The following is a 12,396-nucleotide window of genomic DNA, read 5'->3' as shown; positions in this document are numbered from 1 at the left end:
AGAAAAGGACTAGAGGAGTGTAACTTATGAGTAATGGTATAATAGAGGAGAATTGAAGCTCCTCAATCCTCCATTGAAGCTTCGTCTTTTCTCCATCCTCCATTGAAGTCCCTCCTTCTCCCTCCCTCGATCTCCACCATTTTTTACACCTTCAATGGAGAACATGCTCACCACTATATCTTTGAGGTTAATCAGCCATAATTTCACAATTATTCATAGAATTTTTCGATGTGGTGGTGCCACCAGTGGAAGGTGGAGACATGGTGGAAATAATGGTATCAATGGAAGGTGGGTAAACCTGGGGAAGGAAGGAGGAGGGTGGAATTTAAAAACGACGGTACCATCTCAAAAAATTTATGTGGCAAACAAATAAGGACAGAGGTAATACTTCATAATCGATAGTCAGACCTCAATAGTGCATATGTCACCCATCATAGTCAAAAGTTGAGGATAATACTTTATGAAATTACGATTACTATACCACTTAAGTAACGAAAGTAAGTTGATCAAAAGACCAACGACAACGATCCCTTAATTAATTTATTTTTGGGGAATCTATTATATACACCCGGGTGTGCATAAAGATAGGTGCACCCAAAGTTTTTTTTTTTCCCTTTTTTGTTTTTTGCTTATTTGATATAATTTTGCTCTTTTTATTTGAAAATTAAATGAGCAAAAAAAAAAAATACTCATATATCAAATAAGTACGAGTAGTGTAAAATATACTTGAGTGTACCTTATACTTGGATGTATATAACAATTTATAATTTGTTGGGTGTTCCCTCTTAAATGACACTATAACAGTATCACAATTATACACTTCTCTTCATACACCTTGGTAGAGGACCTTGATGTTTTCCGGAAGGATCATTATCAGAGTTGGATATGATATCTTTTTCAAATCGGGTTGGATTAGAATGGAACTCAGATTGAATTGTCATCCCTGCTAGACCCCCCTAACAATTATTTTTTTTCAAGCACAAATTATCACCAACTTAAGGAAAGACAAAAATTAGAGAGCTCTTACATAAAAAGAAGAGAATCGGGGGGAGTGGAAGCAGCAACCAAATCAGCATCCTTTTCTGAACTAATTGAAAGCTTTGATGATGATGACGAGGTTGATTGTGAAGCATAAATTTGAGCTAATAAGTTAAAGTAAGTTTAAATAAGAAATATATACATTATAAGTTCATATTATTTCCAGTAAAATTCGGGTCGGGTCAATAACAAGCTGGGTTTTTGTGCGTGTATAAATATTTATAAATAAACAAATTACATAATAATGCGTATTGTATTAAATTACATAAAACATTGTTTTTCATTGTTTTTATCAGAATTTAATTATCACTTGAAACTATATGTTATACATAATCAATTTAATTTGTGTGTTAGATTTGGACCTTGACTGAACATAACCGGGTCAAACTCGGTACAAGTCGATGCATTTATGACCCAAATTGACCGGAGAATAACCTGCGATTTGGACATAATGGCATTGCAGATAGAATTGCTGCCATTTATTGAAATATCAACAAGTTAATTAATTTCATGACCAAAAAATGTGAAAATGAGGAAATTGATTATTTGAAAAAACAAGCAATACCTAGTTCATGATTACATTATTAAACTGGGCTAAATTGAATTTTTTTTTTTTTTTTTTTTCAGAGAATTATCAATTGATATTACAACAATTTCAGAGTTAGCAAAAATGATATTTTGAAGCTAATTACATTAATGGTGTACCTGGAAAACAAAATGTGAAGAACAGACCATGAGTTGAAAGAGGTGATTGATGGTAACAATGTCACCGGTTCATATGCACCAAGAGTCCAAGACCATTTAATTTAGCAGCTAAATCATATTATCAAAAGTGTTCTGTTTTTTTTTTGTTTTTTTTTTTTTACCTTAGTCACAACTTTAACTAATAATGTGAAATGTTACAGCTTAAGATAATAGATTATAGGAGTAGGAGTGTCCGTTCGGTTTTCGGTTTGGATTTAGTCCAAATTCGATCCAATCCGAAATATAATTCGGTTTTCAATTTTCCGATCCGATCCGATCCGAATTTCTCTCTTGATCCAATCCAATCCAATCCGAATTACAATTCGGTTATTTGGATCCGATCCGAAAATCCGAATTATAATACATTATCTTTTAGCGCCTAATACAATTATAAAAATAAAGCTTCACTATAAATAAAAGTCCTCAAAATCATGATTAAAATAAATAGTTCAACGTCAAGTCATTAATTAATTAATACAAAGTCTCTCTAACTTATTTTATGTAGTAGTATGTATTTAAACTAAACTTCAAAATATACAAAAAATTCATATTTATACAAGCTTAATTTTATAATTCGGTTTTTGGTTTGGATTGGATCCAATTAGGGTCAATCCGATCCAATCCGAAAATCCGAATTTCCAAAAAATCTCAATCCAATCCGATCCGATTTAAAGTTTGGATCCGATCCGAATTGATAATTCGGTTTGGATTGGATTGGATTTCGGTTTTTATCCGAATTATGGGCACTCCTATATAGGAGTATTTCCAACCTAAGTAGCTCATGGTCAAGGATCTCAGGATGTTCGTTGTGGTTAGGACCTTGGGTTGACCTTAGTGTCATGGCACTTGAGATTTGAAAAGGTAGTATTTTGCTCATACCGACTTCCATCAACGTTGTGTACTTGTGTACCGTTCTTTTTCCTAGGCCCTATGCTACATTGGTACTCCCATTTTCAGCTTCCTCATCTTCTTCGATCCGATTTGGGTATTTTGTGGTGGCGGCAAGTTCATGACTCCCAAGTAATTCTTAACGGGGTTTGTCTTGTTCTTTTCGACCAAATATTTGCGGTAGCAGTGCTCTCTTTTGCATAGGTCATATTACCAAAGTATGTAATGAAATTTTAGTGTGTTGTATTTTAGTTCCTTTATTTTAGCTTAGGTTGTAATTTGCTCATTATTTATAAAGGAAAACTTTTGTATACACCCAGTTTTCAGTAATTTACTGTACATCGAGTACACTTTTGTCAGATTTTGTGTCACTTTTGTCAAATTTAGTGTCACTTTTGTCAAATTTATCAAAGAAACATAAAAAACTTTTATATATGTCAGGGTAACTTTTGTGCGTTTTAGTGTAATTTTTGCACATTTTGTTGTCACTTTATAACGGATGTTTAGTAATTTACTGAACATCCGTTTTATTTAAAAGTTTGTCATTTATAAAATTCTCTTTGTACCAAAAAAAAAAACAAAAAACAAAATATTCACATTTCAAAACACTTGTTATAGAAGAAAGTCTCTCAACTGAAAGTCTCTCAATCTAAAATTCCAACTCCCAAACGTTTAAAAAGTTTCAAACACTCCGCCAAAAATGAAGAATTTCCCAGAAAAACCCTATTTTTCATCATCATCAACAACAGAAACAACAATCACAACAACAACTGAATTTCAAACAATTGTTGATGATTGGGATAAACCCTTTTCAAACGAAGAATTGGAAGCCATTGAAGCAGCTTTTGAAGCTGCAACATCAACAATTTCTGCAACCCCTTCATCTTCTTCGTCTTCCTTCAAAACCCCACGTAGCAGTTCTTCAGTTAACGGCGACGATGACCCTAATACCCGACCCACGACCCGCCGTCGATTGCCGGGCTCCATTTCTTGCTCAAATGGTGAATTGGGTTCATCTCCGAATTCGGGTTCTTTCGCGCTAACCCCGTGTTCAAGAAATCGGGCCTTCCACCACCAAGGTAAAACTTATTGGATTTTTTTGGAAATTGGGGTTTGTTTGATTTTATAAATTTGGTTAATTTTGTGTTATTGCCTGGAATTTAGGTTTTTGATGGATTGTTTTTAGAATATTAGTATTGTGATTTGTGGGGATATTTTGTTGTAGATGTGATGAATTGAATTTTGTAACTTTGTTTGTTAGGCAGTGTGAAAATGAAGTATCCTGCACTGAATTTTTGTGGCCGCATTGTGTATTCCCGGACGACGGAGGAGGTAGAGGAAGCTACATTGGAGATTTTGAAGTTTTTGGAGGCTAGGAAATGCGAAACAGGCAGGGCTGTTCTCGGCCTTGACATTGAATGGAAACCTAGCTTCGATCGAGGTTGGTTTATGTGGTTTCTTATTCGTGCTTTAGTGTTTCGTTTGTTAGATTACCAAGCTCATATCTATATGAGCCTATTGCTTGTCTGGCATGAGAATGAGAAGCATGATCACGCGCTACAACTTTGTTCTTGGGAATGTTATTTGACTTTGGATTCTAATGGACTAACTAAAATGATCATTATAAACTCTGTGTACTTCTTAACAATGGTGAAGTAGCTTTAATATTACCATGAGAATAAGATTGTATTTATAACCCTTATCCATCTTGTGTTGGAGCCTATCTAGAGGTCTCGAGGAATGTTGTTGTTGATGTTATTATATCAGTGCTTGTGTAGTTTAGGCTTAGGCACCCAATCTATCATTGCTGGAAACCTTTTAGCATGTTATTTATAAATATGTGATTTAAGCTTTACTATCAGTTTGAGGCAAGACCTTACTTCTTACCCTCTGATTGTTTGCGGCATTGTTCATGCTTGTAATTTCTAATTGGAGGTATCAAGTATTGACTGTTAGCTTTTAATTACCCTTAGTTCAAACTATGATAGACTTTGATAGTTGTGACTTGACGAAGTGCTTCTGAATGTAGGCTTTGCAGTTATGCCATTAGCCTTTAACAGGACAATAGGTTTGTACCATCTGGCTTTATCTATGGATGGAAAGTTCCATACACAAACTAGGATGATTGAATCCTGACCCTTTGGGCATAATTATTCCAGATTGGTAATTGATTAAGATACCTTTGAATCATTGATTCGTTGACAATAGTTGAGAAGGTTTAATGTGCCTAGGTGATGGAGTCACAGGGCTTAGGTGTGAAGCGCAGTTCTTAAAGTTGTGTATAAAACAGATTGCATACATGGAATTAATGCAGCCTGTAATTCTCACTGTGCCATTTAGTGTCCAAAAGCGACTTGCCGAGATCTTCATAAGTGCTTGGTTTCAGTGCTCTGTCGAGCCATTTCAAACACTGGTTTGAGGGGCTTATCTGACAAGCAATATTCACTTGTAAAAAGCTTGCCTTTGACTTAGATAGTTAGGTATATGTTTCATTTTTGTTTGATCTTGTACATTACACGTTATTAGGGACGTGAGGCGATTTGGACAATGGAACCATGTTGAAAGTGCATGGTTTGAAGAAAGGGTTTTATTTACCCTAGCGAGTAGTTTGATGACATCATAACAGTAGCCGAGCCTTTAAAGACGTGTTTTATGACAACTTTTGCTTTGAGGATCATTTTTTCGAACTTGTTAATATTCCCATTTCCATTGTGGCTTGTAACCATGGGCATATATTATCTTTGTTGCTTTCTTGGAACTCCCCCACGTCGTATAAGTTATCTTTGATCTTAGTCAGGTCTGTAATTTGATGAGATTATGCTTACTTTGTTTCAAAAGCTTAATGCGTCTTACATTATGCCTGAAAAGCTGAAATGATTGGAGATGCTGTTCTATTTGTTCTTCTTCCTAGGACATCTCTAAGTATGGAACTAAATATATCCAAATTATTAACATTGGGTTTTTTCCTTGAACTTTAGCAGTTAATGCCAAGCTTCTTGAGGTCCTCAATTGACTAATTTTTTGACATTTGGCTTCGGACCCCAAATCTCGTCTTTGGCAGTAGCATAACTTATTTCGGGTGGTCTTACATGTAAGCATTAAACTTTTTTTATTCTGAGATTAATAAAGACAACCTTTTACGATATCTTCTTGGTCATGCACTATATGGAATTAGTCTTTGGGGGGTTGGAGTATTGAATTTCTTACAGTATTATTTCCATTTGGGCAACGTGACCATGTCCCACCAAATTATGGACTTTGCAGTAGAGACTAGGTTACCATTGTGATTGTGTTCAGTGCACAACGTCCTTGCCAGTGACCTTGATATTCATGATACCCTCTTGTGAGAGTGTGAGATCATAATCTCTAAAGGGTGACCTTTGATATGTTTTCTTTGACAACCCACATGTTGTGGTTAGATTGAAATTCTTTCGAACTTTTATGGTGTTCTTCTTATTCCCTTGAACTTGGCATCATCACAAAATGCTGCTAGGGCCAAGCCCCTAAGAAGGTATGATCATTCTGATATCTCTTTTGTATCAGTAGTGTCATCCATTTGGAGGGATTCTAGCCTTTGGTTTGACAACTGTGATAGAGTTAGCTATGTTCCCTTGAATACTTGAGACTGTGCAATGGCTCATATTGTGAATTTGAATATTATGTATGGTCACAAGGCCCCTTATGTCACATATTTGGCACTTCATTATAGCTTTTCAGTTTTCCAAACTGATAAACTGTGAGCACAACTCATAAGGGACTGTTACATAATAGCATATAAGATCGATGCAGGACTGTAACCAAATTGACCAATGTTATTGCATCTATAGCTCTGACCTCGATGTAGTATGCTTATGCAATGCATCAGCCTTTGGTTTTATTCCCTCCATTGATGTTTTTTCCAAAATTATTGGGTGGAGTATATCTTTCTGTTCTTCACCTTATTAATTAAATGTAGTGTGCAGTTTATTGGTTTATATCATCTTTTTTGTTATTTTGCTATCTATACTATAACTTTTAGTGTGCAGTTTATTGATTTTTATCGTGTCTTTTGTTATTTGCCCCCCCACACATTCTAAGCCTCAAGCCCCATCGGCCTATCCCACCTTTGTCCTTCCATTTGGAAACCCAAAAACCATTATTACATCCTTAAAAGCTGCATATTTCAGCAAGTATGAGCAAATTTGAGATATCAAATCAGGGGAATAAATGGTATTTGCAGACATAAACTTTGATAGAGTAGTATGATCCTGAAAGATCATGGTTAAGGGATTGATGGTGGTTGAGCTCAGTCATTGAAGCTTTTTATCTAAAGTTAAATGGTGGAACCGTGGAATCCAACTGCTAAAAGACCACCACAAAAATATCCAAACAGACTAACCTGACCACTGCAACACAGCCCTAGAAAGAGATGAAGGTTGGTTGGTTTCTCAGAAGCAATAGGGAGCAATGGATCATCATCGAAGTCAGTAAGAGACGAAGATGGTGTTTGGTTGAAGAAGGATAAGGGAGCAGATGATGAACATGGAATTTGTGCTATAGAGAGAGAGAGAGAGAGAGAGAGAGAGAGAGAGAGAGAGTTTGTTGAATGCTTTTTTTTTTTGGGTAATTGTACCAATTATGTAACTTGAATTCCCTTTCTTGAATCCTTTCTTCTCTATTTCCTTTACCGAGGTAGGTGACTTAAGAAAAATAATTTTGAGGGTGCATTGGTGCAAATTCATGAGCTAAGATATGAATTTGATGTCTTTGTCCTTCAAATATGGCTCGCGGGGTCCCTTAAAAAGCATAGGAAGCATCTTATTGCCTAACCTAGGCGGGTCCAAAAAAGTTTTGGAGGCCGAGATTGCAAACACGTTTTCGAATCATTTTTGGACCCAATGTAATAACTAGATAAACTCAAGTGATGGTGGGGGCATCTTGGGCTAGCAAAAGGTTGTTTGAAACCACATACTATTTATTACATAAAGGCCTAAGGTGACCTAACATAAATGACAGGAGGCTTATCTACAACTAGCTAAATTAATGGTTAAGAGCCAAAGCAAATGGTTTCAACAACCTAAAGCTAGTTTGGAACCGTAATAGTCTATTAATAGGATTTTAAAGTATCAAGAATGAGTTTGGTTCGGTGATATGACTATTTAGAAAATTTGTTACTATAGTAGTAAAGAGTTTTATTACTTTGTTCAATGATATAAATTATAAAAATTGTGCTCCGACAAACATTTTGTAAGAAAATGACCACCCTTTTCTAACCATTCTTATATTGAAATTACTACTTTTAACAAGATGAAAATTGTTGTAACAAGGTACGATAAGGCCATGGTAGGCCATCTAAGACATATTTATGAAGGATGCAAAGTCGTGGGCTAAGATATGAATTAGATGGAACCAACCACTAAATAGGCCTCACGGGGTCCCTTTAGAAGCTTGGGATGTGCCTCAATGTGTCTAACCTTGCTAGTTCGAAATTGTCCTTCTGAGGCAAAATTAAAGGTTATACATGAAATTGAACCTTCAGAGATTTTCAAACCCTAGTTCATGAATTTATGTTATGATGGGGATGCTTCTTGTGATCACAAATGGTTGTTTGGAAACATGTACTCGACTACTCCTAGTTAGTCACTCAGTGTCTCAGTCCCATCTTGAGGTGGCCTATATAAATGATGGAAGACATGTCTTATAACATTCTAAATTGATAGTTAAGAGCCAAAGTTGATGGGTCAAACCACCCAAGTGGCTTGCCGGGGTCTAAGGGAAACACCTCTTTCTCTATCCATTCTGGCCGGAAAAGTTGAAAAAAATTCAAAATTGAAGGTTATAATCCATGTTTTTAGACCAATTTCAGGAACTTTTTCAAAGTTGAAGTGGATGTGGGCTTGTGGAGGGTATCTCACGGGGTGATAATAGTTGGTTTGGAACCATAACAGGCTTATCAATAGGGTTTACAAAGTATCGAGAATGAATTTGATTCAATGATATGACAATTTTGAAAATTTGTTGCAGCGATAGTCAAGGGTTTGTCTCAATGATATTAATGACGAAAAATGTGCACCAACAAACGTTTTTAAGTAAATTACAACCTTTTCTAATCATTCTTACATTGAAATTTGTGCTACAGGTATTCCACAGGGAAAAGCTGCAGTCATGCAAATATGCGGGGGTATGCATCATTGTTATGTATTGCATATAATTCATTCTGGAATCCCTGGTAGTCTGCAATCTCTCCTTGAAGATTCTACATATATCAAGGTTGTGAGTTTTATAATTTTGTGCTTCTAAATTGTATCTCTTGTGAACCTCTTCTGTAATAGTGAATTAATTTTGTACTATTTACAGGTTGGAGTTGGTATTGACAATGATGCTGTCAAAGTCTTTCATGACCATAATGTGTCAATAAAATCTTTGGAAGATCTATCCAGTATGGCCAATCAAAAGCTTGGTGGTGTACCTAAGCAGTGGAGTTTGTCTTCACTGGTCGAAACATTTACTTGCAAACAAGTACATAATTGGAACCTCTTGATTTACTAATTATTGGTTATTGCCTCTCTTAAAGCTCTCTTTAATGCCGAGGGTGTCTTTAACTTTCATTCTTTAATTGCCTTTTTTATATGCTCCAATTTCTTCTTGTTGTTTTATGTTCACCAGAAACTTTGCTCATCAGTTTCTTTCTTAATTTTTACAATCTGTGTTTCATTTTTTTATTTTTTTTATTTGTATGATTATTCTAAGATAGATGATTGTCATAAATTGAAGACATGATGCAGCACCTTGCATTTTCTCATGGAGAATTTTATTATAGACATTGTAGATCATACCCAGATTTGGGCTTGTTGCCCAGACCCTATCAGTTATGGGAACTTAGCTACTCGTACTTTTCTTCATATACGTACAATTTTTCCTTATTTCAGTTTGTTATAAATAAATTGTACTTAATTTCTTGAGTCATGAACCTCGGTTTTTCATTGCACGATTACAACAATTTTCGTTTATTGTGAGAATCACATCTGAAAAAGTATTTTTGTGGAACTTCTCATTCGTAACAGATTCTGCTGTTAGCCATGTTATGTGCCTTGTCTCTTCCTTAATTAGCCTTAGAAATGAAATCCGGTGAAGATTATTCTGTGTCATGAGTAACTTGTTAAAGGATCATTATGATACAAAGATATATGATACAAAGTTGTTGTAAACTCGTCAACCTGATGCTTAGTGTATAAAATATGAATGAGGGGGTTGCCAATCCTAATTTTTTTGAAGGCTATGTCCCATTCTAATTTCAATATTAAGTTCCCTATGAAGCCTAAATTTGCCAGTTGTAACTCCATGTTTCTTTGTGATTTCTTGATATCTAATCTGAATTTTAAAAGCTGCCTCAATTGCCTTTTCCCATCTGTGCTATGAAATGTTTAAACAATTGATTTACATATGGATTGAGTTCTGTGTTTGTATTCCACTGTGGTATTTGTCACCTCAGAAAACTGCTCTCCACTCCGACCATCAATTTTTTTGTGTGTTATGACTGTGGCTCTAACTGTCCCCATTACTCTTTTGGCTGTGTTATGTGCTCTTTTAATAGTAAAGATTTTGTAATTAAAGATTGTATTGTATATTTGTATGCAGCTCTTGAAGCCTAAGAAGATTAGACTAGGAAATTGGGAAGCTGATCCGCTTTCAAAGGCCCAATTACGTTATGCAGCAACTGATGCATTTGCTTCTTGGTACCTCTATGAGGCAAGTAAAAGTCAGTTTGTTTCTCTTGTTTTAGCACTTGAAAGTTAGTCATCTGACTATGTTTCCCCTCGCATTAGGTGCTGGAGACCTTCTCAGATTTACCAGAGAATCAGAAGGAGAACTAAATTCTGGAATATAACTTGTGACTGACTGATCACTGACTGTTATAAGTGAGCAGGTTCTATGTTCAAGGCTAAGATGCTCACCCAGGTCTTTTCTGAGCTTGCTCTAGTTATATATCATTAGTATTTTTCACAAGTCCAGTAATTTATTTGTCCTGGGACTGGCCCCTGCAAGAAGCAGGAGTGAACCCACCCATCTCATAGGCAAACTGTAGCACAAGTGCACAACATTAATTTTTTGTTTTTTTTGGGTTAGCCACTAACCCAGTTTTGAAGCCAGCAGAGATGAAAAGGCGAAATTTTAACTTCGAGGTTGGGAGGTTTGAGCTGCCACACAATTCCCATATTTATCAGTTTCATTTAACCTACAGTCTGAATCTTGTTAAGAATGTATCAGTTGGTCATGAAATAACTGTAACGAACGAACAATTACTATCAGATCCCCTGGGAGTGACTCGCTCCCTCAGAAGGGATTGTAAAACACATCCCATGTTTGCATCAACAACTACTTTGTTTTAATTCAATGTATGTTATAATGTGTTATCCTTAAATTAAATGTGCCCTTGATAGTTCTTATGACTATATTAAATTTTCTGACTCAGGATTTCATCCCCTGAATTCTGAGGTAATGTACCATGTTATGCTACTGTATAATCATAAGGAGCTCCATAACATTTTTCTACTCCATATTTAATTCTATATTTTTTTTATTTTTTTTTTCAATGATGCCATTTTCAATGTGAAAGTGATTGCAGAGTTGGCACTGTTTGCCACTTTGCATGTGAGTGGGGCCATTTTCTTCTTGTCAATGTGATTTTAATGGTCTTTACTTTCTCTCTCACTACCCTTTAGATGTAGGGTAGTGTCCCATGTGATTAAGGACAAGAATTTTTCTCACTTTTTATCTGTGAATTGAAGAAGAATATGACAGTTATATTGAGATAATAACAGTTTGTAAAGTTTCTGAAAAATCTCTAAATTTCTGTGATTTAGAGGTGAAAGTAGCTAATACTAGTATCATTATTTGAGGAATTATTTATCCTATTTTTCAGCTTCCATTTTTGGCAATGTTTTAGTAGAAATTTTCAAGACACAAGTACAGGTAAGAAGTTGATGGTACTTATAACTTATGTACTAGTGTCACTGTATGGAGTATGGACTACAATTATGAGTGCTGTCACAGGTAACAAATTTTATTTGACATCTATTGCGTGCAAATAATTTTTTTTTTTTTTTTGACGGGAATTACGTGCAAATAATTTAAACGCGTATGTTACTTGGTTAATAATAGTCTTAATATCTAACACGGGGGACCATGGATATTTTATACGTCATAATAATATTGAACTACTACGTTTCTTACCATCTATAGAGAAGCTAAGCTTATAGGAATGGCCTTTAAAATTTACACTAATGTGATCATTGAGGGATAGACTATGACGTTAGTGCCTGAATTGCTTTGAATCAAACATTTGAATTTCTTGGTTATTAATATGAAACATTTTCTTGGAAGTTTGGTTGATTCTACATTGATGCTTATTCTGGACAATCTATCTTATAATTTTGGTAATATTGAAAGATTATTATATCATAAAAATGAAGCAATTTTATTGACCTTATTGGCCCTATTTCAACTTCAAAAAAATTCATTGGATCATGAAAAAAGGGTTATTAATGATTGTTATGAAAAGGGTTCCTTCTACGCCTATGTGTATTTCCACTTTATTTTTTTTTTTTTTTCTTTGGACTCATTTGGAGCTCCATAGGTGCGTGGTACACAAAAGTGTATAATACTAGAATGATTTTTTATTTTATTTTTATTAAATTATTTATAAATATTTTTTACCTTAACTTTAGTAGGAAGAGTGTGAATGAG

The 12,396-nt window shown here is 35.1% G+C and overlaps 1 protein-coding gene across 2 annotated transcripts; it reads left to right on the top strand.

The window, feature by feature from the left end:
- Positions 1 to 3,001: 3,001 nt before the first annotated feature.
- On the top strand, positions 3,002 to 11,093 carry LOC110714916 (Werner Syndrome-like exonuclease). 2 transcript variants are annotated; one of them, XM_021893470.1, is made up of 6 exons: positions 3,005 to 3,749; positions 3,932 to 4,111; positions 8,789 to 8,919; positions 9,007 to 9,168; positions 10,288 to 10,398; positions 10,476 to 11,093. In XM_021893470.1, exons 1-6 carry the CDS (start codon positions 3,371 to 3,373, stop codon positions 10,521 to 10,523), a joined length of 1,011 nt encoding a protein of 336 aa, XP_021749162.1. In that variant the 5' UTR covers positions 3,005 to 3,370; the 3' UTR covers positions 10,524 to 11,093. The 2 variants fall into 2 exon arrangements, with proteins under 2 accessions (XP_021749163.1, XP_021749162.1); XM_021893471.1 differs by lacking the exon at positions 10,476 to 11,093 and having other exon boundaries at positions 3,002 to 3,749; positions 9,007 to 9,204; positions 10,288 to 10,374.
- The last annotated feature ends 1,303 nt before the right edge of the window (positions 11,094 to 12,396 follow it).

Source organism: Chenopodium quinoa, unplaced genomic scaffold (assembly GCF_001683475.1).
Source record: "Chenopodium quinoa cultivar QQ74 unplaced genomic scaffold, ASM168347v1, whole genome shotgun sequence".
Classification (NCBI taxonomy): Eukaryota; Viridiplantae; Streptophyta; class Magnoliopsida; order Caryophyllales; family Amaranthaceae; genus Chenopodium; species Chenopodium quinoa.
Note: the sequence above shows the minus strand (reverse complement) of the source record. Positions and strands in the feature narration are given on the sequence as shown.